The following is a 24,322-nucleotide window of genomic DNA, read 5'->3' as shown; positions in this document are numbered from 1 at the left end:
TTTATTTTATGTGAGGCAAACAAGGAAATAAACTTCATTCCACCACCTCAACAGGATTCTTTAGAACCTTCAGAGTTATTTTGGAGGTGTAGGGATTTCAATTTTAAATCAAAAGCCAAGATTTTAACGGGTATGTTTTTCAGGAGAATATTGTGCAGAACTATGCAGATAAATTAAGTTATTCAAAAGTAGTAAGCATATTTCTGGCCTCATTAACTGATTAAATCTTTTAAATTATAAATATAAAATATTCAAATAAAATATTTTTCTTAAAATTTATGTTTTTAAAAATATGAACATATAAATCATATATCACGTGAAGAGCTCTACACATGTTGCAGCTAGGAATAAGGAGATGAAATAAACCTATTCAAAGAATGTTTATTTTGATTTGACTTTCATTTGGTCCACCTTTTATCATGTCCCCAGTGCCAGCACATGGTACGCTCTGATCTGTGAGAACTAGAGACCCTTTTTTAACCCCTGGCATGGGTGATTAGCCATTACAAGTCATTTCAAAATCACTAAAATTGTTACTCTACAATTTTACCAAGCTGATGACTCATAACCAAATATGATTTCTACGATGATGAAAAAATGCTTCTGCATTACTTCTGCATTTAGTGTCATCTACGTTTTCTGAACGAGTGTGTTTTCTTGTGTAAAATAATGTCCAACGCAACTGCGCAACAACATCCAAACTCTTATCTCGGTAACCTTGTGTTTGTTCTCGTGTCACTTTGTCATGTTTCTGTGATTGAGATTAATCCAGTGTATATTCTCAGTGAGCCTGGACACCATGGGGGTTGGATGGGACATTTTATTTTTGTATTCCTTAAGTATCACATGTATTAAACTCAACTCAATAAACCTGTACAATGTCTGGACAAACGTTTTGTCCAGTATTTGATGCGTGGAGAAGGAAGAGTGTCAAACACTCTGCAACAAGCAAAAGGTATTTTACAAGAACGCGAGACGGAGAACCGGCGTTCCCGACCAGATGAGGGGCTCCCCATATCTGGGTTCAGAGCAGCCCTGGACCCGTTCAGAGTCTCTCCCACTGGCTGCAGCTTGTTCTCCTGCTCCTGGTGGAATGGCGACCTCCAGAGTCCTACTTGCTCCACTGCACAGACTGGGGTTTAGGAACCTCAAACTGGAGTGCATCAAAGTCCTCTCCGGGCTTCAGTTTGGGTCCCGGGATCAGAACCGTCTGATAGAGTAGAGAATAAAGAAGAAGTTTAGACTCACAATCTTGGTTTTTAATTCACTAAAAAGGTTAGTTAACTCATATCTTAACCAAAAGGTTTGCACACCCTTATATTTTAGCCTCAACAACCTTTTGAAATTTTTTTAAGACAAATAAAAAAGCCCTGTCATAGAAGATGAGGTTCAACGTTGAATTTGCCTTTCCTGCAGACACTCAGCGCTAGAAGGAGGTGGGAGGAGCTGGAAGGAGTCAGGGGGATGTGGGAGGAGCTCCGTGTGGCTGGGAGGATCTTACCTTCATGATGGGGTCTTTGGGAGGTGCCCAGGCAGGCACGATCTTGCCGTGCAGCCTCCAGCGGCCGTAGGGGTTGACCACGTGCCTCTCCATGACCAGGTACTCCAGCACATCCTTGGGCTCGTCCTCGCTGCCCAGCATGAGGCGCCCGAAACGGTCGTAGAGGGCCAGGATCTGGGGCCAGCGGGGAGAACCAGAGAGTTAGGAGCCCGGCAAAACCTCTCACTTCCTGGGTATTGTATTGGCCAGGGCTCGACTCCCAGCTAAAGGGTCCTTGGTTCGATCCCCAATGTCCTCAGTCTAGCTGTGGCCCCTCTAGAGATAGATGCTCTCCGACCCCTACCTGCTCCTTAATGACATGGATCTGAATTTACTGTAGGTCACTTTGGATGAAAACATCTGTTAAATGAATATTTAGTCAAATTCCTGAACCTGTGCACCACCAAAGATCACTCAGTATGTTTACATGCAGAGTCATAATCGGGTAACTAAACGAATAAGACCTCAACAGGACTTGTAAAATGCATGTAAACACCTTTATCTGATCTAATTTGCACAAAAAAATCGGCACGTGAACGGACAAGCTAAATTGGATAAGAACACCTAGATAAGTCGTTCATAGTCATAGCATGTAAACAGCATGTTTCGGAGTTCTCGTTCTGCGCATGCTCGAGATCTTTTCCGGGGGCCGTGAGCCAGAAGTAGAAGGAGACAGTATATGTGTTGTTGTCGCCATCGGAAAATGAGAAACGGCGATTTATTTAGAAAGGTGGCGCAGAAGATAGAGGAAGTCGGTGAATGTAGTTACCCCCTATAAGAAGCGTATCCCTGGCTGCGGGAGCGCGCATGGCATGCATTCATTAAAGGTGGAAGCACACAGACGCTACGCTTCGATTTCACCCAAAGCTGAATTAAAAGTACATGTTTTCCTAAATGTGGGTCATCAACGAGGTTGTAAAGTAGTAACTTCGGGCACATCTGTCAAAATAAACGTTTTTTTCTTCCGACGTCTTTACGATCTTTATTCATTCATTGCACACTCCTCCCTCACCTGTCTGGAGTGCTACTCATTCAGCGTGCACTCCTCCCTCACCTGTCTGAAGTGCTACTCATTCAGCGTGTACTCCTCACCTCACCTGTCCGGAGTGCGACTCATTCAGCGTGCACTGCTGCCTCACCTGTCTGGAGTGCATGCGCAGGGTGACCTGGCCATACAGGTTGGTCTTGGTGACCATGTCGGGGCAGCGGGCGTGCACCACCCGGGGCGGCTCCAGGGACTCCACGAAGCTCCAGTGGATGGTCTTGAGGCGGTTCCCCCGGGTCATCTCCTGCAGAGAGACCAGATCCACACGTTCCAGTCTACATCTACAACGATACTACCTCGTCTTGTGCATTACCCTGTGACAACAATGTTCTAATAATATACTAATAATAACACTCATGATGTTGAGTGTTATAGTTTAGGTCTAGAGTGTAAACAGAAGTAAATGATGAGTAACTTACAGGGTAGCACCGCTCTGTAACCAGGGAGTGTAGCTTCTCCTTGTTGAAGCTGAGGGAAGTCCATCAACAGTCAGGATCAACAGACCAACATATCCCTCACTGCTTATAGATTCTACATTTAACGGATACTAATAGTCTGTTGAAATGGTTGAGCAATGCATGTATGAGAATGCATTGTATATAGACATTTCACTGTGCACAGATTTATCATGGCAATTCTCAAGTCAAACATCCGCTTTTGTCACTGTAGTAAATGTTTATTTCTGTTATTTCTGAGGAACCGGATCAACTATGTGCGCAACCCAGAAGGAGTACTGCGATCGGTTACAACGTGGCCCCGGATCACGGTTCACTGGCAGCTCATCGCCATGGAAACCAAGGCCCTGCCGCTAACATGTACTTAGAGAGCTGTGTCCGCCAACACACATGGGCACCGCATTTAAATCTTTTTGTTTACACTCACATTACTCCCTGTTGTCAGAGAGAGCAGCAAGATTATAGGAATGTACCCATTCTTTGTCCTTTCTAGACTCTATATCCTAGCATTCAGTTTTTTGTGCATTACTTTATTTTACACATTTGTTACCTGACTAGATGTGGGTGTATGTTGGTAGCATTTTGTGCTATATCCTCTAATTTTAGTTTTATTTTTCTCACGTGAGAAGAGCAATTGTGACAGTAGGAGGGATGAGGAGGTGGATGGGGGCGGGGAGCAGGAGGAGGAGAGGTTGAAAAAGAGGGGGAGGGAGATGCTGTGTTCTTACTGTGTGAGGGCCATGTGAGCCTGGATAAAGATGTCCTGAGCCAGTTCTGGAAATGTCTTGGTGTCGAAGAGAGGGTCGTGCTCTTTGATCTTGCGTATCCTGTGGAGAGAGTCAGGTCTAGTTTACAGTATTCTGAGGAGAGAAAGTCAGGTCTAGTTTACAGTATTCAGAGGAGAGAGAGTCAGGTCTAGTTTACAGTATTCAGAGGAGGGAGAATCGGGTCTAGTTTACAGTATTCAGAGGAGCAAGAGTCAGGTCTAGTTTACAGTATTCTGAGGAGCGAGAGTCAGGTCTAGTTTACAGTATTCTGAGGAGAGAGGGTCAGGTCTAGTTCACAGTATTCAGGGGAGAGAGTCAGGTCTAGTTTACAGTATTCAGAGGAGAGAGAGTCAGGTCTGGTTTACCGTATTCTGTAGAGAGAGACATTTCTTGTTTACAGTATTAGTGTTGTGTTGTGCAATTCAGCATGTTGCCTGAGACATGTGACCCGAGACAGATGATGAGGAAACTAGAAGCTTCCCTGCAGAAGCAACAGGAGATGTTGGCCAAGACCAGTGTTTCCCAACCTTGGGGACACAACCCTGTGTGTGTTGCATTGCGTGAGATTGCTTACATATAACCTATTAGATATATGATAGCACATTCTAGATAAAGTTTCTAAATATATAAACAGACCAAATGATTCATCACCACAAGACAACAAACATTCACTTGGCCATCGATATAACGGGCAGAAACTGATATGGTTAAAAGTTGCAAGGACAGCCTCAACAGCCTAAGGCAGAGGATATTCAGACCTAAAAATGGGGTCAGGGTCGACTAAAGGTTTGGGATCCCCTGTGCTGGCTAGTGCTTATGAAGGGAACTAGGCTACATACGCTAGCTGGGAGGCAGCGCTCTGTCTCAGCTGCTCTGTCCGCTGCTTCAGCCCCTCTCTGGAGAGGGTGGAGAGCCTGGCGTCCCCCTCCGGAGGGATGTAGGGGTCAAAGATACCCGCTGAAAGAAAGAAAGAGAGAGAAAAAGACAGGGATAGAGAGATGGAGTGATAGATATAGAAACAGAGAGAACGAGAGTGTGGGAGAGACTAAATTAAATTATAAACAGTGCTTGAGTAACTTATTCAAAGTGAGGGAATTTGACTGCCTCCTTTAAATCAGTGTGTGAATTTCAAATTCAAATTCTAGCCGATAGACCAGCCGACATCCATCCAGTCCCAGCTAATAGGTGGTGTTAATAGTATCTAGGTGGTGTAACCAATGTCTGGGTGGGGTAATAGAGACTTGGTGGTGTTCTGGGTAGTGTTACCAGTGTCTGTGTGAATGGTGATACCAGTGTCCGGGTGGTGGGTGGTGTAACATAGACAACGTGGTGTTGTGGGTGGTGTTTGCAGTGTCTGGGTGGTGGTTGGTGTAACAGACACAAGGTGGTGTTCTGGGTGGAGCTACCTGTGCAAGAGATGTTGATGGATCGCTCCACGTACTGCTGGCGGAAGACGAGGCCGGCGGCCCGGGCACGGTCCTCTGGGTCGGCCCTGTTCCGCTCCTTTATCCCCACGGCGGGGGGGATGAAGTGGCGCTTCTTCCCCCGGACCGGCACAACCAGCGGGAGAGGCTGCCGCACATCCACCCAGCCATCAGCACTCTGAAACACAGGGGTCATTCTGTGTAAGAAGCCATGGTTCTGAGACAGAGGCTCAGTGAGCCATTGGAAGGAGTAGGACATTCCACGGGACTATTTGACCAGTTTAGTAGAAACTGACCCAGTTCAGAAATTGAGCGGCCATTTAACCGTTCCCAGCTGATAAGGAATTCGAAATAAATTCAAGGTTAACATGATTGTTGAATATCGAATTAGCAAACCATGTAAAATAAAAGGTTGGGTTGACATCGTAGATTTAGGCTGTTCATGTTTTAAATCACATATTTTACACCTTTTCAGGGCATTTTGGAGATTACCATTTCGTAGATAAGCTTATATCTCGATATGATCGATTTGACCTCACAACATAAACATGACGTAAAAACGTATTATCCCAATATATACAAACGCGATTGAACAATCCTATTCTCATGACAAAACCTAAACAATTAAGATTAAATATTTAATAGTAGTTTGCCTTACCATTCAAAATAGATCAATGATATCTGCGGTTTTTATGCCAAATATAACATTTCTTAGTGTGGAGGTACTTCACATGTAGATATAGGTAATCTTATACTTCGTATTACTGAATACATGATTCAATATATTCATGGGTATATTCATATCTCATATGATATGATATGACAGTTAGTCCACACATCATCCATCCTAATATAAAAATGAAGGGTCGTTTAAACGCCATGACGTTACACACATATAGGAAATAATTAAAAATAGCATTTGCATGGCATCTATAACGGGTAGATCATAGGTTTATAGATGATAAATACCTTTAAACTGTTACATGTTGCTCGATGCAACGCGATCAACGTCCTCCGTAAGGGCACCGCCATCTTGGCTGTACGTAGAAAGTGTTCAAGAACGTCCTATAGCGCACTAGAACGCGCAGTACGAACATCCTCCAGCCTTATTTGTGGTATTTTTCCCCCGTTTCATTTATTTATTTGTTTTTATTATTTATTTGAATATTATTATCATAAATAATAAGAAAAATATTGTTATATATTTTTTTTATGCTTATTATTATTATTGTATCGCGCCCATAAAGGAGACACAAAACTTATTTTCCTCATGAAAAAAATACTAACTGAGTAATTTGCTAAATAAACATGTCGAAAATGTTGGGACATTTATTTTTACAACAAATGCGATAACGCACGCAACCTCCACAACGCGCTGACGTTTCCAGTGTAGAGGCGACGCGCTGACGCACCGCTATCAGTAGTTGTTTGGTTTTGAAGTGAGAGGGGAGGACTGAATCGGGGCAAACAGAGTACGGATTTTTATGTTGTTGGTTCTGGGCCGCTGGGTCTCACACGCATTCATACCGAGAGTCTCGACGTGCTTTCCAGCTCTGCTGCCGAGGACCGTTTTGCGTAACTTAAATAAAATCAAATTTATAGTTCACATCCACAGCGCCGTCTCCGTCAACGCTGTCAGCCCAAACAGAGCGACCATGCCTGAGAGGAGGCCCTTCGTCCGGCTGCCCACTGACGTCTTCCCAGTCAACTATGGGTTATGTCTGAAGCCCGATCTCATTGACTTCACATTTGAAGGAAAACTGGAAGCTGCGGTTGAGGTGTGTAGTTACGAAGCTAGCGGATGTGTGCATTGATGTGTTTGTGCATGGCGGAATTGTTATGTAATCAATTCAGCGAGCCAGCTAATTTGCCATGTTGGAAGGCTAGCGGCAGACAGCTAGCCATCTACCCACTAAGCTATCGCAGATAGCTAGCCATCTAAGCTATCCCTGACAGGTAGCTAGCAATTAAGCTATCATAGATGGCTAGCCTTCAACTCACTAAGCTATTACATATAGCTAACCTTCTACCCAATACCATTTTCACAGATAGCTAGTCATCTATCCACTAAGCTACCAAATACAGCCAGTCATCTACACACTAAGCTATCACAGATAGCTAACCATTTATCCACTAATCTATCACAGATAGCCAGTCATCTATCTACCAAGCTATCTCATATAGCTAACCATCCAACAGCTATCTCTAACAGATAGGTGACAATCTATCCACTAAGCCGACCCGCACAGATACCTAGCCATATCCCCACTAAGCTATCACAGATAACGTTACCTGCTAGCCATCTACCCACTAACCCCTACTCAATAACCTCCACAGATACCTAACCATCCACCCACTTTGCCATCCCTGACGAATAACTAGCCAGCTACCCACTAAGCTATGACCTACTAGCCATCTACCCACTACTCCCCACAGATACTAGCCATCTACCAACCAAGCCATCCCTGACAGATAGCTAGCCCTTTTACCCACTTACCTATTTTGTCTTGTGTACACTCAGAGCTCCATCGGTACGGCTCAAGTGCCCCTCATCCCATTGATTGCCATGCCAACAAACTAGACATTTTATTATCTCTCTCTATTAATTGGTGTGACTTTTTTTGGTGTACTTTTATTTTATTTTATTTTTCAGTCATAACTTTATTGGCCTTAGCTTTTAATTTATTTTTATACTGGTATAACAAAGTACCCACTGAAACCTGCTCACATACCCCCTAGGATACGTGCACCCCTGGTTTAGTATCACTGCACTAGGATTTTCACCATAGATAGCTAACCTTGTTGCCCAGATGACGACACAAGCCAGAGTTAATAATGAAGACAGCCCAACGAGTGTTGATGGAAAACGGAAAACATCTGTTTGTACTCCATTTTAAGTAGGGATGTTGGGTAAACACCAAAATATATTAATATAACTAGCACAGTTATCTTATAAGGTTTCTCTTTCTTGCATCAGGAGCCCACCATTGTTCTGTAATTTTGCTGTGGCCATCAAACCAACATGCTACAGCCAGTTTGCTACATCATACTGAATATAGCTACCTTTTATCAATTATTAAACCTGTGTCTTCAGTATGCTGTTATCTCTACTAGTTTGACATTCATTCAATACCATTTTCACCAGTATCTTTATTTATCAAGTAATTGTTTCCACAGGCTGTGAAAATCACTAGACATTGTGTTATTCGATTGTGTTTTATAATGATTGATAACACTAATCGAAAAACTACTCTTGTTTATCTTGTATTGTTCCAATACATTTACAGTCAGTGTCTGGCCACTGCACGCTGTGTTTGTGTTCACCTTTCTGTACAGTGTCGATACAGAGAGGGTTTTTAGGATATGAAACATGGGGGTTTTTGCATGTGTCCCGTGTCTCTCACTCTCTCTCCGCAGACGGAAATCCATAATCTGCCAGCATTAGTCCAATCTGAAGTCATCATGAGTCCACGTTATTCACTTTGTCAGAAACCTATTGGAACTCACACATTTAGACTTTGAGTGAAAAAAACACTGGGAAAAACCCAGGCTTTCTATTCTGCGTTCCCTTTTCTTCCCAAGACATTAATCCACTGTTATATTTTGTGTGTATATAAATATTTGAAGAGTCCTCTGCTGAGGTGAAAGACCGGCTTTAAAGCTCCTTTAAGGCATGGCATCCGCAGGTCTATTGTTTGGCTGACAACCGTGGCCCGGTGCCATCAGCCAGTGGGTTTGTTCTATAATTACTGCCTTCAATCTCCTGTGTAATACTCTGAATGCCCTGAGCTGCACTTTTCCTATTCAAATCACTAGCCCATGATCTCCAAGAGGTAGCCTGCTAGCTCTGTCCTGTTAACGCTGTGCTAGCCTGTTTACTCTAGCCAGAGTTTGTCTGTGATTCCAGTGCATGTTTGCCTCCGGAACACATTAGCCTTTAGAAGGTGTTAGCCTATTGCATGTGTTGGCCTCTACGCAGGTGTTAGCCTATAGCAGTAGCCTTTAGCATCTTGGCTCAGGTTCTGATTGGATTTGCACCCGCTGATGGAGTGCTACATTTGTCTCTGGATACTGGAAAGGCCGATAGGGACCTTTCCATTATTGATCGGTTGTAGAGGGTGGGTGGATAGGGTGTGTGAGTTTTATAGAGTGTGTTGTTTTCCCAGGTGACGCAGCCCACCAACCAAATTGTGATGAACTGCGCTGACATCGACATCATCACTGCGTCCTTCGTACCAGAAGGGGGAGAAGGTGAGGGTGAGGAATCGTTCTACGCCTTTACACCCCTCCCCATCCCACTGTCGTAAAGTTTTGAATTTGTCTCATCGGAAGTCCCGAAACCCCCACACAATGCCCTGGATGGTTGAGTCACGTTTTCGCCGTTTGTCTTCCAGAGGTCAATGCAACGGGGTTCAACTACCAGAACGAAGACGAGAAGGTCACCCTCTCGTTCCCCAGCACCCTCCAGAAAGGTAAGCCCCCTCCTCTCTACCCCATGCTTTGTTTTGCAAGGCCGTCGTTTCTTTTGTTGCTGCGGAACAAAAACAAACAGCCGCCAATTGTGTGTGTGTGTGTGTGTGTGTGTGTGTGTGTGTGTGTGTGTGTGTGTGTGTGTGTCAGTACTTGTGTGTGTGTGTGTGTGTGTGTGTGTGTGTGTGTGTGTGTGTATACTTTTGTGTGCACATGCTTTCTATTTTACACTTGTGTGTGTGTTTATACCCCACTCCCAGGGTCGGCTATATTGAAGATTGACTTTGTGGGGGAGCTCAACGACAAGATGAAAGGGTTTTATAGAAGTAAATATGCAAGTCCTTCCGGGGAAGTCCGCTACGCTGCTGTAACACAGTTTGAGGTACACACACACACACACACACACACACACACACACACACACACACACACACACACACACACACACACACACACACACACACACACACACACACACACACACACACACACACACACACACACACACACACACACACACACACACACACACACACACACACACAGAGAGAGAGAGAGTTTGTGTGGTTTCCTTGATGGTTTCCTGGGAGTAGAGGCACCTCTAGTCTGCGTGTTGCAACATGGCCAGTTGTGTTGATGGTGTCCAGAATGGCCCAACACCTTGTGTGTCATTCTATTTTTGTATGTTTTGCATCTGGTGTGTGTGGTTCAACAACAAAATTCGTACAAAACAAATCTAAAATTATAAACGTGTATCTGTTGGTGCGCTCCTTGACCTGATGGGGTCATCTGACCTGTCTGTGTGGTGTGGCTGTGAGTTGAGTGCCTGCAGAACATTGCTCTCTTGCTGATGTTGTCTACTCTGACCCCTTTTCTCTCGAACTCCACCCCACTCCCTCCATCTCTGGCGCCTTCCCCATCACAGGCCACGGACGCACGCCGGGCCTTCCCCTGTTGGGACGAGCCCGCCATCAAAGCCACCTTCGACATCACCCTGATCGTGCCAAAGGAGCGCGTGGCATTGTCCAACATGGTACCCGCCTGTTTCTGATCCATTATATCCATATTTTGACTTTTGGCCAAACACACACAAATATTTTCTGCAGTAAAACGAAGCACTTTATTCTCAGTAGCATGTCGTTCTTTAATACAGCATTCAAAGTTCTAAGAAAATCTATTGAAAAACCAAGTTAATGCATTCATATATCTTTCGGAAGAATGGTTCATACAAATGATAAATCGTCCTGCGACCCACTCGTTCCCCTTCTGTGACCCACTTATGGGTCGCGACCTCCCGGTTGAGAAGCCACTGACCCAGTCCTGCGTCCTAACTGGCGCCCCCTTGTCTCTGCGATCCAGAATGTAATCGACAGAAAGCCGTATCCCGAGGACGCCGGCCTGGTGGAGGTGAAGTTCGCCACCACGCCCATCATGTCCACGTACCTGGTGGCCTTCGTCATCGGAGAGTACGACTTCGTGGAGGCGCAGTCGTCGGACGGTGTGCTGGTGCGCGTCTACACGCCCCTGGGCAAGGCCGAGCAGGGGAAGTTTGCGTTGGAGGTGAGACTTTAGGCTTTAGCTACCGCATGACATATACGACGCAATACTATCATCCATCATTTTGGTTAGCGGTTAAGCTTTTTCGGGTCGGGTCGGAGTCCCGACGTGGGTAAGGACCAAGTTCCTTTAGGTCGGGTCGGAGTCCCGACGAATGTGAAAGAGTAAGGACCAAGTTCCTTTAGGTCGTGGAGAGACGACGTGTGTCTGGGTCAGACTCCCAGGATAAGGACCAAGTTCCTTTTGGTCGGGCCAAGTCCCGAAAATTGCATGACGTGGGTATCAGAGACTGTTGATCTTAAATACATTGCACTTTCTAAAATGCTTTTTTTTTAACTTTGCCTTTATTTTCTATCTATTTAACTTTTTTACTTATCTATTATTTTCTTTTATTGTGTGACAATGTTTATATGTGAAGCACTTTGAGTTTGCCTTGTGTATGAAAAGTGCTATATAAATAAAGTTGCCTTGCCTTTTTTCTGGTTAGTGGATAAGCTTTCATTTTGGCTAATGGGTTAGCTCTATTTTTAGGTTTGCAAGTTAACTTTAGTTTTAGGTTGACCGGTTAGCTTTCGTTTTGGGTTGGCAGGGTAACTTGCGTTTTAGGTTGGCAAGTTAACTTGGTTTTATGTTGGCAGGTTAGCTTTCAGATTTTTATCGACCGCTTCCCTTTATGTTTGTCAGCCGGTAAGCTTTCATTCCTCTTAGCTTTGCGTTTAGCTTCCTCCCGTTGCATTAAATGACTGCCAACGCAGCTTCTATTATTCATGAAGTTATATCTGGCATTTATCCATGTTCATATACATCCCTCCCATTGTCTTTGCAGGTCGCAACCAAAACCTTACCCTTCTACAAAGACTACTTCGATGTTCCCTATCCGTTGCCTAAAATTGATCTCATAGCCATCGCTGACTTTGCCGCTGGTGAGTGGGGTTGATTTTCGTTCCTCCAGTAGAACATGCTGTGGCTGGACTGTCGTATGTAATATATACTTCCTCTTTGCAGGTGCCATGGAGAACTGGGGGCTGGTCACCTACAGGTACAGTATTTAGTTTTGTGCTCCAGACATTGATCAAAAAGAAGGGATTAACATCATAATGTAACAGTAGTTACTGTTCTGGGCTGCCGTGGCCCTATTGTTGCTTTAGCACCATTGTGAGTTAAGGAATTAAAGGGGGCTCAGGGCATTTTGCCCCTGAAATTTGAATCGCCCTCCGAATTGGGATAAAGAGTTAACTTCCATTTCTTTGTCTTTTATTTGCATTTAATTTGATGCATAGAATGTTTGAGACTATTTACAATTAAATAGTAGTACCCTGAATGTATTCCATGGGGGCAACACAATGCCAGAAAGCCCTTGTGTTAAACAAGGGCATTTCCTACACTGGTTGACTGACGCCGTCCTTATGGCTGAAGAATCTGTCCGTTGCGTTGAGAGTTGGGGCGCTCATGTTGTGTTCCCCGATCCTTCACAGGGAGACTGCGCTGCTCATTGACCCCAAGAACTCCTGCTCCTCCTCTCGCCAGTGGGTGGCTCTGGTGGTCGGACACGAGCTGGCCCACCAGTGGTTCGGAAACCTTGTCACCATGGTAACTATCAGAACTGTACCCCGCCTAACGCTTTTAACACACGTGTTGTTATGGTTCTTACTTTGATGGTGGTAACCATCGGTGGTAAGTAACCATCAAATCTTCCTTTGTAATGGGTTGTCAGGTGTTGCTATGGCACCTGGTCGTTGACAAAAACGTTGCTATGGGCCCTGGCCCTGAAGTACAGTGTTCCTATGGACGCTGGCCCTTAACAGCGTTGCTACGGGGCCCGGTTCTTATCCACGCCATTGCTATGGCCCCAGGTCCTTAATGACCGGCCTGGCTGTCAGGCATGCGGTTAGCAGCCCAACATGGTACGTCTCCTGCAGCGTCGCTATTATGTAACCCAGCAACGCCAGGAGGAGTGGAACAGGGTGCTGTGGTTGCTATGCAGGGACGTATGTAGGTTTGGTGAGTTTTCAACGCTGAACACAACATTCCTGCACTCTGGTTCTTGTTGTGCAGCTGGCTTAGAACAATATTGTGATTCTCAGAGCTTGTCACTGCAAGCTCACTTGAATAAGTTAAATAAGTGATGGAATACAGCACCCTGTTTTTGTGTGTGTGTGTGTGTGTGTGTGTGTGTGTGTGTGTGTGTGTGTGTGTGTGTGTGTGTGTGTGTGTGTGTGTGTGTGTGTGTGTGTGTGTGTGTGTGTGTGTGTGTGTGTGTGTGTGTGTGTGTGTTAGGAATGGTGGACCCACCTGTGGCTGAACGAGGGCTTTGCGTCCTGGATAGAGTACCTGTGTGTGGACCACTGCTTCCCTGAGTACGACATCTGGACCCAGTTTGTCTCCGCCGACTACACCCGCGCCCTGGAGCTGGACGCCCTGGACAACAGCCACCCCATTGAGGTCAGACACGCACATAGACACATACATTAACATGCACCAGCACACACACAAACAGACAGACGCGCAGGCACACAAGCACGCACACAGATATGTGTGCGTGCTTACAAGCATTGACTATCACTTACTCACAAACCCACACCCGTATGAGATGTATATGCATTTCTACACACTCCTACACACACTCATGCCTGCAGGATACATAGGGCTGGACCCTCAGAAAGGGGAGGAGCTAAACAGTGGGGACTAGCATGTCATAGAGTGAATCAACGGTCGCATAACACTGAGCGATGCAACCGTTGCATACAAGGGCTACCGACACTGAGAGATGCATAACATGCATATTAATATTTCAGTGTGTTTACCGTAGCACAACCACAGTGCTTTTAGTTTTGTCAAGAATAACCTGCATGTGTTTTCCCTGAAATGCAGGCTTTTTGTAACGCCATTCGTTAAAGTAAATAATACTGCATGTAGAATAGCCTATGTGAAAACTTGGCTTCCTGTAGTTGTTATGTGAACTAATCTGACTTCCCTTAAACACAGGTAATGGCTTCTGTAAAGATAAGAATATATCAGACAAAAGACAGACTATTAACCTTCTCACTGACCCTCTATTTGTCAACATTTGGCTAGATAATATTACTGATCTGCTCTTGGACCACAACTGGTTCACGGTTTATCCGGCATCTGGTACCTAGCCTGGGAACCAGACACGAATCTTTGTGCTCATGTTTAATTTGCTCAGTGTTTCATTGGCCCTGGCCGGATCGGGCCAATCAAACAGTTGGGGCAGGTGCAGCCAACTAGGAACTGATATTCTCACAGTGAATCTCACTCACTGACAGCCGACAGAGGCCTAGGCCATCTCAAACTTATTCCTAAACTGTTGGCTCTTAAATCGTACCCACCCACTTTTTCTTTGAAGAAAGCTCCTATATGAATACAATAATGTAAAAATACTAGAAACTGTGCCATATTGTGAGCCCCGTAACGTTGCCTGTGTGGTCTGCAGGTGAACGTCGGCCACCCATCGGAAGTGGACGAGATCTTCGACGCCATCTCCTACAGCAAAGGCGCGTCGGTCATCCGCATGCTGCACGACTACATCGGAGACCAGGTAGATCACCCCACCCCCCCACACCTTTCTTTTGCCACACCGACCTCCATGTTGTTACACTTCCTTTGGTTTACTTTGCTGCCGTTTGTGAGCCATGCCTCTTCCGTATTTTGTTGTAGGATTTTAGGAAAGGAATGAATGCCTATCTATTGAAGTTCCAGCATAAAAATGCATCGACAGGTAAGGCACACACAGGCTGGCGGCCTTGTCATTGCCCAGAATCGATTTGATTGGTTCCCCACCCTCTCTGACTCCCCGCCTCTCTCCCAGAGGACCTATGGGACTGCCTGGAACAGGCGAGTGGGAAGCCAATCGCGGCGGTGATGAGCTCTTGGACCCAACAGATGGGCTTCCCTATTATAGTAGTGGACCAGGAACAAGTAAGCCTCGACCCCCACCGCACCCTCTTACCCTGATGTTTACCCTCTGAAGGACCACACTGGGCGCCAAGGGCAAATATTTGATATCTAATTAAAGAACTCTGGCCATGCTGAAAATACTGGCTGCCTGCGGCCTCGCATACCTTTTTATCCATCTATATCTGTATGAGATGCATGCCTTCTCTGGACTCTGTGGGCAGCGTTGGTTGGCAGATAAAGTGGATGGACTGTTAATGTTGTTACTGCTGTAGAATAGAAAGTTGTAATACTTGTTCCAACTGGAGGGCCAGGGGCAGGGATAGCGTGTTGGTCAGGGTGTTGAAACCCAGCCAAAGGTACGGGTTCGATCCCCAGTGTCCAGTCATCCTGGAACAAGATTCCCCCTGCCAGTGTACCTGCTACCCACATGTAGCTGTACTCACTCACTCTCTTTGGATGAAAGGGTCTTAATGAGGGTCTAAGGGTCTGTTACTAGTTATAGTAAACAGCGTGTGTCGTGTAGCATCTCATGGAGCCAGCCTGACCTTTTGACCTTCTGGTTCCTAGCAAGGAGAGGACCGCATCATCAAGCTCTCTCAGAAGAAGTTCTGTGCCAGCGGACCACACGACGGTGAGCTGGGTCCATATCTACTACCACACTGACAAGCAGTCACATGACCCCAGGGCTGGGTCTATATCTACTATCACACAGACAAGCAGTCACATGACCCCAGGGCTGGGTCCATATCTACCATCACACTGCCTAGCAGTCACATGACCCAGGGCTGGGTCCATATCTACCATCACACTGACTAGCAGTCACATGACCCCAGGGCTGGGTCCATATCTACCATCACACTGCCTAGCAGTCACACACCCCAGGGCTTGGTACGGGAGCTTGGTATTTCCTAAACGTGTCGGTAGAACTGAGAGCTGAAATGCATGAGTATGTTCAGTTCGACACGGATTCAAACAACGTCGGTAAACTAGTCACGCTACAGAAAGCCTAGTTAGCTACACCCTCAGTCACCGTCTGCTCGCAGTCTCACATCTGTCGGCTTGTGTTTTGTGTAAATGCGTTTACACTTGAAGTAAGGTACCGGAAGAAAACATTGGCCCATTGTATCCAAGACCCGGCCCTACATAGCACCCTAACCCGGGTCCCCGCGCCTGTATAAAGTATGCCTGGTGCGTGCGGTGGCTGACTGTGTCTCCCCCTCCGCTGGCCCAGCCGAGGAGTGTCCCAACTGGATGGTGCCCGTCAGCATCTGCACCAGCGACGACCCCAGCCACGCCTGTCACAAGGTGCTGCTGGACGGAACGGAGGTCGCCATCACCCTCAACAACGTCCGGCCAGACCAGTGGGTCAAGGTACGTCCTCAGCACACCAGGCTGCCCCGCTGGCACCCTAGCCTGCAACCGTTCACTTTTCAGTTCAATTTAAAAAAAAACAAACTTTTTCCCCAAATGCAAAGTTTCAGTTTTCCATAATTGAGTATTCTGTGCCACCACATCCTAGTCTAACCATAGCCTGTGGGTGTGTGTTTAGCATTAACAAGCAGTAAGCCAGCCGTGGGCTGAGGTGGGCGACCTCCGCGTCCTCCTCGCTCTACATTCATTACCCTGCGCTCGTATTGTACATATTTACACTAGTCTCGCCACACCTCAAGCTTTGTGTGCATTGCACAGACTTGTGAGTGTGTGTGTGTGTGTGTGTGTGTGTGTGTGTGTGTGTGTGTGAGATAAACGGTGACATGACTTTGAGAAGAACAGATTGCAGAAGGGTCGCTAGCTAGGACTAAAGCTTCCAGAGCTAGCCCAGCCTGTAGCACTCTCTCCCTCTCTCTCTCTCTGTAGGCATAGCTGTCTAACACACAGCTGCTAGCACACAGCTGCTAGCACCCCGCAGGCTAGCAGACCGCAGGTTACCGCTGCTAGCACACTGCATGCTAGCACACAGCAGGCTAACCCACCGCAGGCTAACCCTTCTGTTTTGTCCCATTTGCATGATCAAACCAAATCCTGAAGGATCAAATCACACCCTTTGGTAGAACACTAGTATCCTGTTTCACTTGGAAATACGCCCTAGATAACAAAACACAAGTTCCCCACACTCTGTTACGTTGTCGCTAGAGGCATGGAGACGCACAAACCAGATGACAAACTAAAGTGTGTGTGTGTGTGTGTGTGTGTGTGTGTGTGTGTGTGTGTGTGTGTGTGTGTGTGTGTGTGTGTGTGTGTGTGTGTGTGTGTGTGTGTGTGGTGTAGATCAACCCGGGCACCGTAGGGTTTTACCGGCTCCAGTACAGCACCTCCATGCTGGAGAGTCTGCTGCCGGGAGTCCGGGACCTCAGCCTGCCCCCCGTTGACCGGCTGGGACTGCAGAACGACCTCTTCTCCCTGGTGAGCACACACACACACAACTTGATGTGAACGCACACAATCCTGGATGTACACAGAAACACACCTGGAAGCACCCACACACACACACACCCAACTGAATGCACTGAAGACACACACACCCAACTGAATGCACACACACACTCACACATACAAACACCTGGACGCACACACACGCATACTCACACATACGCACACAAACACACACTGAAACACACAAAAACCCTCATTCACACGTCTTCCTCACACACCCATAGTCATGTGACCATTTCCCTGCAGCGCAGCCGGAGATAGAACACATCTGCTGTGTGGAAATCACTTGGAGGAGGAGGCTTTGATGGGCTAGTGGGTGTGTGTGTGTGTGTGTCTACTCCACCATGATGATGACCTCTGGATGATTAGCCGGCCAGGCTGCTAGTGTTCACCTTCCTGTTACGCATTAAGCTGGATGTGTTACTCATTACAGAGCACTGCAGCGCCCTCTGTTTAGCCTGCGTCGATCCCTTAACAGGGATGACTCATGGACAAGGAGAACTCTCCAAAACCCAGAGGGAAGAAACCTTTAGAAGGATCACATAAGAGGGGCCTTCCTTCCAGTGTGTTTAGGGTATTGTGTGCGTTCAGGGTACAGTGTGTGTGTTTAGGGTACTGTGGTTAGATTATAGCCTTTACACAAATGCACTGTAGAGCGGACATTCTCCGGATTATACCCGGAGGAGCTTTATGTGTGAATGCAAATGTACAATTCCGCTCCCTCTGGACTGGTTTACCTGGAGTTTATCAGGCCAGGCCTCCAGTGTAAAGTTTGAAGAGCCGGAGAATTCACACCGAGCGAGTGGGCGTGTTGATGTTTCTATCATGAGAGTGGCACAAAACCGTCTAGCTGCTTCAGTCTTTTCTCTTCTCGCCTGTATTTTGCGTTTCGACTTCTTTCTGCTTTCTACTCATCCGTTGATCAGTGCAGCATTGATATCACCGCTAAAAGAGTCAGCATCACAGTTAAAAAAAAGATCTTCAATGAAGACTGCGACTTCTGCTTCTGCTTCAGGCTGAACTTAAATTGACCTCAAACGCCCCTAGATGAACTTCCTTCCAAGGTTACAAAGAACACAAGTGGGCTTGGCTGGGCTTGGGTGTTGACAATGGAAGTCTGATGCTATGAGGTCAATGCTATGATTCAAACTGTTAACCGGGGAGTGACACATGTCTGTTGGTGGGTTTGGATGAGCAGAAAGGAGGTGAGCGGTGGATGCTAACCACCAAGAGCTCATTTAATAATCTCTCTAATCCTCCCTGTCTGGCTTCTCCTTGTACACTCTTTCTCTCTGTGTCTGTCCCTCCCTTTATCTCTGTGTCCCTCCCTCCCCTCTCGTTTTCTCTGTCCCTCTCCCTTTCTCCTTTCTGTCTTCTCCCTCCCTTTTTGTCACTCACCTCCCTCCCTCTCTTTCTCTCCACATTTCTCCTTTCCTCTAACTTTTCTCTCATTCTTTTGCTTCCACCCTCTATTTTGGTTCCTTCTCTCTATTAACCCCCCCCCCCATCCATCCCTCTTCCCCCCCCACCCCCCCACCCCCAGTCCCGTGCGGGGATGATCAGCACGGTGGAGGTGCTGCGGCTGATGGAGGCCTTCATCAACGAGCCCAACTACACGGTGTGGAGCGACCTGAGCTGCAATCTGGGCGTGCTGTCCTCCCTGCTCTCAAACACAGACTTCCACGAGGACATCCAGGAGTTCATCAGGGACCTGTTCACGCCCGTGGGCCTCAACCTGGGCTGGGACAGCAAGCCCGGGGAAGGTGAGGGCAGGCGGGGTGGAACAGAAAGCCGGGGGGGGGGGGAAGGAAAGGGCGGGTGGGCTGGAACAGCAAGCCAGGGGAAGGAGAGGTAACTGTGGTGTTACTGTGGTGGACCGGAGGTCAAAGGTGTGCATCTGCAGAGTGTGTGTCTTACTTTTATTGCCTGGAATGCTTGGCAATAAAAGGAAGATGTATGAATAGACGATCGAAAAGATATGAATACTAGGGTACAGATATCAAATATAAATACAAGATATTAGAGATATGAATACAACTGTGTGGATAAAAAAATATAAATACTGATATACCATATATATATATATATATATATATATATATATAATGTAAATGAAAAACATGAACAAATATATCCATCCTTGTCTGGATTGATCTGATCTGCATTCTATATCTATATCACCAACTTCATTCTGATTGACCCCTTGAAACCTTCCAATGGGGGCCTCTGTACGGTTTACCGTCATGGTAACCAGCGTGTGTTTGTCCTGCAGGCCACCTGGAGGCCCTGCTGCGGGGCCTGGTCCTGGGGAAGCTGGGCAAGGCGGGCCACAAGGCCACGCTGGAGGAGGCTCGCCTCCGCTTCAAGGAGCACGTCGAGGGGAGGCAGATCCTGTCTGCAGACCTCCGCAGCCCGGTGAGAACCACCACCACCCAGCACTGCTAAAACACACTGATGAACCACCACCACCACCCAGCACTGCTAAAACACACTGATGAACCACCGCCACCCAGCACTGCTAAACCACACTGATGAACCACCACCACCCAGCACTTCTAATACACACTGATCCTGCCTGGTTGGACCACCTCCACCAACATCATGAACACCACCACCACCCAGCACTGCTAATACACACACTGATCCGGTTTGGTGGCACCACCACCATCACCTATGTTGATGCATGCATAATGTAAAGACTCAGTGGGTGTAGAGGATGTGTAAACGTTCTGTCTTGTGTTCTTCACCAGGTGTATTTAACAGTGTTGAAGCATGGGGACAGTTCCACACTGGACACCATGCTGAAGGTACAGACTCTTTGATTGGCTGCCTGCCCTCTTTCCCAAATTCTATCTCACCCTCTCTCTCATATCCTTGTCTCTCTTGGTCTGGCTCTTTCTACTGTTCTCATTGCCTTTTCTCTCTCTTTATCTCTCTCTCGATCTCTCTCAATTCCTTTCTTTCCAATTCAAAGGACTTCATTGAGAAAGCAAATGAACAATACCAGAGTAGAACAAGATACATACAAGATAAATATTCAGAAACACCCGATAAACAATAAACAATCCCACTCTGTCCCCAGCTCCACAAGCTAGCAGACATGCAAGAGGAAAAGAACCGCATCGAGAGGGTCCTGGGTGCCATCTCCGCCCCAGACCTCATCCAGAAGGTGCTCATCTTCGCCCTGTCGGTACGTATCTCCCACCATCGACGTTTTCACACCCCTACCGCGTGGGACTTGCTTTCCAGGCTAGAGTGAATAAAGGTTTCAATTCCTAGGCTGTGTTGGCTCAAGCACCCACGTCAAAGACACCCACAGGAACGGCAGCAACCCTGCTTGCGCAAGTGCTGTTTGCAGAGTCGTGGCTTGAAGGGCCTCTATTTTACCACAATGTGTGAGGTTTATTTAGCCATTACTATGCAGTTCAAAATCCACCCATAGTCGAAGGGTGTTCAAATGCGGTGCATTTATTGCCCTAGCTGCCATCTAAACACAGAAGCCTGAACCAAACGCAGATGCACACCTAGGTAAGCCGATCATTGCGGCCGACATAAGGCGCAACACTGAATAACACTGAAACTGGGTTTCAGGTGGGGTGAATTAATCCTGCGCTGTCGCCTAGTGTCAGATATTCATGTCACACCCGATGACGACCAGTGCAGTTAGGGGGTGCTGTCGCACAGCTTTGATTCATGACTCCTTAATGAACAAGTTGTTTGTTGTGTTGTCTTGGCGGCGGTGTAGGACGACGTGCGGCCCCAGGACACGGTGTCCGTCATCGGGGGTGTGGCCGAGGGCAGCAAGCAGGGCCGGAAGGCCGCCTGGAAGTTTGTGAAGGACAACTGGGAGGAGCTGCACAACCGCTACCAGGGCGGCTTCCTCATCTCACGCCTCATCAAGGTGCGCCAGGCTGTGGATGGATGAAAGATATCGGATACCTTTACATACTAGGAGTGGTTGTTATGGTGATGTCCATTTTTGTGGGATTTAAATTGAGAACGTTGCATTCGGCTTGAGATATTTTTGTGTCTCGGTATTGAAATAGTTCGTTTTTTTTAACTTATGGGTCATTCATCGTGTATTCCGTCACTAATAGAATATGACTACATAATGCAGGTTTATTTACGTGGTTACCTTATACTTTCAATGGTTTTTTTTGCAGCTCTCTGTAGATGGATTCGCTAATGAGAAAATGGCAGCTGAGGTCAAGGTAGGAACATTACTGAAATAACCGGCCGTCAAACAATGATGTTACTGTATTTCTGTGGGTTTTTGTATTATTGAAATGGTTGGATATCAAGTAACATTCATCAAGCCAGCCACATATTTATGACCAGGGAACTGAAGAAAAATAGGAAGAACACAATTTGGTCAAATATTTTGTTGGCCAACTACAACTACTAAATAAAGGAGTACTTTGTGCTGCCTGGTCTATAGAAATCCACACAGTGTAAAACAACGCATATTTGTTGACTGTAGAAATTGGACATTTGGACCAATATGTAAGTCAGTATTTATACATGTGGGGGAAAACTGCATTGAGGTCCAAGTAGTTGAGTCACCTGGTCTTTAAAATGCTAGAAAATCTTTGTACACTAGGTCGTGCAGCACTATTACTACTTTTGTGTAGCTACTCAAGTGTTGATGGTGGGCCTTGAGTGTTCCCAGCCCAGTTCTTTGAAGTATCATATATATTTATATTCAATAGATTTGCTGAATACTTCTTCTGAATGGTCAATTACAGCCTTCAGCAATCTATTATTTCTGAAGAGCAGCCCACTGCTACGAATAACAAACCGTTGCTATGGACACTATTCTCAACCGTAGAATAGATCTGACCTTTTATGGGGCGGAAGCAATAACATCATTTTTAATAATCAATTTTTGTTATATTTCTTGAGCATGTAGCCGTGTAATAAGCTGATAGTGCCCTCACACGCCTCCTCCTCCTCCTCTCCGTACGTCCAGAGTTTCTTTGAGAGCCACCACGCCCCCGCGGCCGAGCGCACCGTGCAGCAGTGCTGCGAGAACATCCTCCTCAACGCCGCCTGGCTGAAGCGGGACACCGACGATATCCACCAGTACCTGCTGCAGCGGAAAGGCCCTCCTACCGTCTGAGCCACGCCCTGCTTCTTCTTCTTCTTCTTCTTCTTCTCCTTCTTCTCCTCCTCCTCCTCCTCCTCCTCCTTCCTGCCCTCTCTAGCAGCCGGCTCCCTCTCTCCACCCCCCCCCCACCCCCCCCCCGCCACGGGAGAGCAGATGAAACAGCTTCTTCTCTTTCTTTCTTTTCTTTTCCTCTTTTGTTTTTCCTCTTCTTCAAAGAAACTGTTATAAAAAAAAAAAAAAAAACTAACGCAAGAAGACCAACGCCAAGAATTTAGCCAAGTATTGGACACCTAGAGACTCTGCTGCTACAGAGAGCCCTCGCTGCTCCCATTCTGCCCGCCCTCAACGCTAGGACACGCCTCCTTGGGACACGCCTCCTGGGGACAAGCCTCCTGACCAGACAACCTTCGGTGAAGTCACTATACTGCACGCACACACACATGCACACATGGAACACACACATGCACACATGGAACACACACACACACACACACACACACACACCTGCTAGATTACTACCCCGGTTCACTGGGCCTTTCTGCATATCCACCACCAGTTGTTTTGGAAAGAAACTGTGAATCCCGTGTTCTTCATGCATGATTCCGTGTTTCTTTGTGACCTTTCTTCCGTTCTCAATTTCATGTCCAATACCCGCCCCCCTCCCCCATCCCCCATCCCCCACCCACCGGCGATCCCTGGGGCTGGCTACGGGCTCAAGGGCCCAAGGGCCCGTGGGCAGAATGGGGCCGACGTGCGCGGCCTCGCCCGGTGACGGCGTTCTTCCGCTGCCCTGCTCCGCCGCTAACCTAGCGATTAGCATGAGCGAGCAGCGCTAGCATGGTACTATGTTGTATACTGTATATTTGCAAGCATTTTCTTGCGGACCACGGTCCTGGAAAGCGTAGACGGCAATGTTCATGATGACCCGTCTCCATCGCACCTCCTCCCCCTCCCCCACCACATATCATTGACCTGTGTCTCGTTAGGCTCCGCCCGTACAGTACCGAAGCGATCCAAGACCGTGAGGTGTGTAAAACAAGCACCTCCCCCTCCTCTACAGCCACTCCCCTCAATAAAATAACTAAAAAACAAATCTTTCATAGGACATCAGATAAAGTGATTTATTTAAATGATAGAATGATTGTGTATTCTGAAGAAGAAAATAACGTATTATGATTATGACACTACTTTTGGGGCCTTTTACTTTGAAATAACATCAGGTGATCCTGTAGAGTTGGCGCGATGGCCCGGTCTTTGATGTGATGTGATTCCTCTTACGCTGTTGAACTCAGAAGCCTTAAATTGGTCAACTGGTTTGCAATAATAATAATTATTATTAATAATTAAGTGGTAGTGAGTTCCACGGGAAATCTAATGTGACAATTATTAAACTAGTAAACATCTATGTAGAATTTACCATTTTGATGTGGCGCTGAATACTTATATTTAAAAAAGAAAAAAAAAACATTACCGGAGAATATCATCCAACTTGCTGTCTTTACCCTGAAACATTTGTTGTGCTTTTATGATTTAAACATACAGTTGGTGTTCATTAAAGTGAGAGAGTACAAAATGTGTCCCTTTGGTTCCATTGTTTTTTCAGAAT

The 24,322-nt window shown here is 46.5% G+C and overlaps 2 protein-coding genes across 3 annotated transcripts; one reads left to right on the top strand and one right to left on the bottom strand.

The window, feature by feature from the left end:
- Nucleotides 1–802: 802 nt before the first annotated feature.
- On the bottom strand, nt 803–6,269 carry mrpl45 (mitochondrial ribosomal protein L45). The gene is made up of 8 exons (XM_084466201.1): nt 6,201–6,269; nt 5,214–5,409; nt 4,647–4,764; nt 3,769–3,867; nt 3,005–3,053; nt 2,680–2,829; nt 1,502–1,675; nt 803–1,210 (listed from the first exon to the last, which is right to left on the bottom strand). Exons 1-8 carry the CDS (start codon nt 6,261–6,263, stop codon nt 1,112–1,114), a joined length of 948 nt encoding a protein of 315 aa, XP_084322327.1. The 5' UTR covers nt 6,264–6,269; the 3' UTR covers nt 803–1,111.
- A 401-nt stretch (nt 6,270–6,670) lies between these two features.
- npepps (aminopeptidase puromycin sensitive) lies at nt 6,671–24,293 on the top strand. Of its 2 annotated transcripts, none has more exons than XM_084466198.1 (23): nt 6,671–7,009; nt 9,398–9,482; nt 9,626–9,703; nt 9,962–10,083; nt 10,627–10,734; nt 11,061–11,261; nt 12,085–12,181; nt 12,264–12,297; nt 12,734–12,848; nt 13,536–13,700; nt 14,713–14,817; nt 14,937–14,997; nt 15,088–15,197; nt 15,744–15,807; nt 16,408–16,547; nt 17,445–17,579; nt 19,153–19,372; nt 19,882–20,024; nt 20,360–20,416; nt 20,692–20,799; nt 21,355–21,510; nt 21,773–21,820; nt 22,579–24,293. In XM_084466198.1, the coding sequence occupies exons 1-23, from the start codon at nt 6,716–6,718 to the stop codon at nt 22,726–22,728; spliced, it is 2,796 nt and encodes a 931-aa protein (XP_084322324.1). In that variant the 5' UTR covers nt 6,671–6,715; the 3' UTR covers nt 22,729–24,293. The 2 variants fall into 2 exon arrangements, with proteins under 2 accessions (XP_084322324.1, XP_084322323.1); XM_084466197.1 differs by having other exon boundaries at nt 9,398–9,488.
- The last annotated feature ends 29 nt before the right edge of the window (nt 24,294–24,322 follow it).

Source organism: Micromesistius poutassou (assembly GCF_964030765.1).
Source record: "Micromesistius poutassou genome assembly, chromosome: 3".
In the NCBI taxonomy this organism is placed as follows: domain Eukaryota; kingdom Metazoa; phylum Chordata; class Actinopteri; order Gadiformes; family Gadidae; genus Micromesistius; species Micromesistius poutassou.
This window is presented reverse-complemented; position numbering and strand designations above follow the sequence as displayed.